The sequence below is a fragment of the Antrostomus carolinensis genome, unplaced genomic scaffold (genome assembly GCF_000700745.2).
Source record: "Antrostomus carolinensis isolate BGI_N321 unplaced genomic scaffold, ASM70074v2 scaffold3772, whole genome shotgun sequence".
NCBI lineage: Eukaryota > Metazoa > Chordata > Aves > Caprimulgiformes > Caprimulgidae > Antrostomus > Antrostomus carolinensis.
The window spans coordinates 29,460-32,096 of record NW_010297396.1 but is presented as its reverse complement, the minus strand read 5'-3'; the positions used below and the strand labels follow the sequence as shown (position 1 = coordinate 32,096).

Sequence of the window (2,637 nt, the reverse complement as noted above, 5' to 3'; positions counted from 1 at the left end):
GCTCATTACTCCTTAAAAATCCTAATCCTGTTTGTAGTATCATAATTCTGTTCCTAAACTGCAATGCCATAAAAACAGAGGCTTATGAAATCTGTGGAGCAGGAGGACGACAGATGATGATAAACCAGACCAGATGAGCTCTGATAGATTTGCCACCATTGCAGATTTCCAAGTAAACACTTGGGAAAGGTGCCTTACTAGTGTCTGCTGTGGGATTAGAGACGGGTGAAATTGTACATACAAGCTGCAGATAAAAGTCTTGCCACAAAGGATGTCTTAAGCCCTTCTGCTGCATGCAAGATTCCTCCATTTAATTACTTCCTTGCAGTTAGTCCACTCCAATTTTAATTGTACCAGGAGACAAGGCTCCTACCCTTCCCTTAAGCAGCCCGCTCCACAGCAGAAGGACCTTTCCTTAGAAATTCTTTCCAGTGTTCAGAAAGTTATTTCTTCCTTCTTTAAAAACTTAAATCCAGTTTGTAAGTGTTTAAATATTGTCCATTTCACACATCACATCCATCTGAACTCAGGAGGGAGAAAAACAAGACCCACTACAGAAGCATTAACACTGACATCCCTCCACTATCATTACCTCTATAGCTAGTTGGTAGTATTCTGCTTCTAGAAGCCGATTTCTTAATCTTGTTACTGCTGCAGGGAGAAGAATCTGATCCAAAGATGGTATTGGACGGTAGGCAGCAGCAACCAAAATATTCAACACATCCACTTTGCTGATGTAGCTAGGAGAAAACAAAGAGGTTAAACAAATACATACACTTTCACTATTATCACACACTTACAGAACTCTATGTCAAAGACAACCCTTTTACAGTGGTTCCCAATCACCAGTACACCACATTTCTCTATCCATCATGCCATCCTATTCAGACTACTTTTACTGTTTTTTTGGGGTTTTGGGGGTTGGGGGTTTTTTTGGACATGTTCACTGTAACACTGCCAGATGCTGACTGCAGACACCAGCTGTATGTTACCAAATCAAAGTGGTACATGTGAAATTTATATATTACACCTGCCACCTCAAGTTCTGTAGGACGAAACTTGAGGAAAGGGTAAATTTCTAATTCTCAGGAAGTACAGGTTTAAAATCATATACTGAGATATAGAATGAAGGCAGATACACAGTATCAGTAAAATATTTACCCCAGTCTTTGAGAATTATTTCTCCCTAGTCTGAGAACTTTCTCAGTAACTATTATGTAGTCATATTACTTGCATTTCTGCTATTTGAACTCTCATGTTATTCTCACATTATGAACTTCTCTTCTGGTCCAAAATGTCCATACTACAGCTACAAAACAACCCTCCCATCCTCCACTCCCCAGTAAAAAAGGATAATGGTCTCGACAATACCTCAATACATCCTAGTGAACATCTGATAAATCACCTGTCACAGAGAGCTAGATCCTGGCTCCTTCCAGCTTTTACAAACATCATTTTGGCACTGAAGAGCAATTGTTTCATGATGTCCATAAGAAGACCAGCATCCACCTCAGGATTAGTGAGCCCTTGGGACAACTTGCAGCAGTGTTCTATCAGTTGGTGGCCACACGTGATGCTGTTGCTGTGCAGGCTAAGGATGGCAATACACAAGGAAGAGCTGGGAGCCTGATAATGTGAGGGAAGAAGATAGATAAACATGGGTATTAAGGTAGTTCTCCAGGGAACTGCTTACATTAGACTCTCTTTCTCCAGATCTCACCTGTTCATAATAAAATTCACTGCGTACAACCTCATTTTCCTCTTCATTCAGGGAAAAAATCCATTCAAGCTCAGTTGCCTTGGGTATTCGCACCACTGTGGAATATTCATTATTAGAAGTTTCTGGAGCCAAAAAGAAAACACCAGGTAGAATCACCGTAGAAGAAACAACAAATCTGGCTAAGGACACATAATGGAGAGTGTTCCTATACTCTCATAAAACGGTCATCTGTAATCTTCTCATTGTGCCACTTCCTGCCAGTATCACGTGTCCAGCACACAGATTACAGAAACATTTCCATTCCTCAGCAGGCTGACAAATTGTACCTAAACTTACTCTCATTGTTATCAACAAAAATTGGCTCCAGTAACATGCCTTCAAATGATTATCCAACTCTCATCCTACTGGACACCAGGCACAGCAACCTCCTCTCTTCAGCCTTCCCTCAGGCAAGTTATTAAATATTTCCAAGGAGGAGCAAAGTGAAAATATCAGAGCTGTGGGTTAAGCTAAAAAGGGAAACTGAAGAATCAGTAGTAAAAGAAAGGGTAAATTTACTTAAATGCCTGTACCATTTTTTTAGAATTCATGTTATTTGAAGATATAGTACAGCAGCTTTAAGACGAAAGACTGTGAGAAGATGAGCAGCTAACTCCTTATGTTAAGTTTTCATATAAAATAGTACTGCAAAAAACTGGAGTTTTGATCAAATGATTTAAGAAATGTTATTTCTGTGAAGTCTTTTTCTTTCCGCTAGATTAAGGAAATTTCTGTTTTGAAATTAGTAGCCCAGAATAGCTAAAGTCAAATACTGTCTGTCATCTGAGTGCAGCTGAGAATGCACAAGCCCTTTGATGCTCAAGCTTGTGATTGCAGTTCCTGGCAGAAAAACAGCAGCCAATCTCACAATACTGAGA

General features: G+C 39.8%; 1 protein-coding gene across 1 annotated transcript in view; it reads right to left on the bottom strand.

Moving 5' to 3' along the window:
• Positions 1 to 2,637, bottom strand: part of ZFYVE26 (zinc finger FYVE-type containing 26) — a gene marked incomplete at its 5' end in the record, with an annotated part of 42,069 nt that overhangs the window by 10,964 nt on the left and 28,468 nt on the right. The window contains 3 exons of the mRNA XM_010162085.1: positions 593 to 740; positions 1,406 to 1,626; positions 1,721 to 1,842. Of these exons, the coding sequence (XP_010160387.1) occupies positions 593 to 740; positions 1,406 to 1,626; positions 1,721 to 1,842 (491 nt within the window). The remainder of the gene's footprint in view (positions 1 to 592; positions 741 to 1,405; positions 1,627 to 1,720; positions 1,843 to 2,637) is intronic.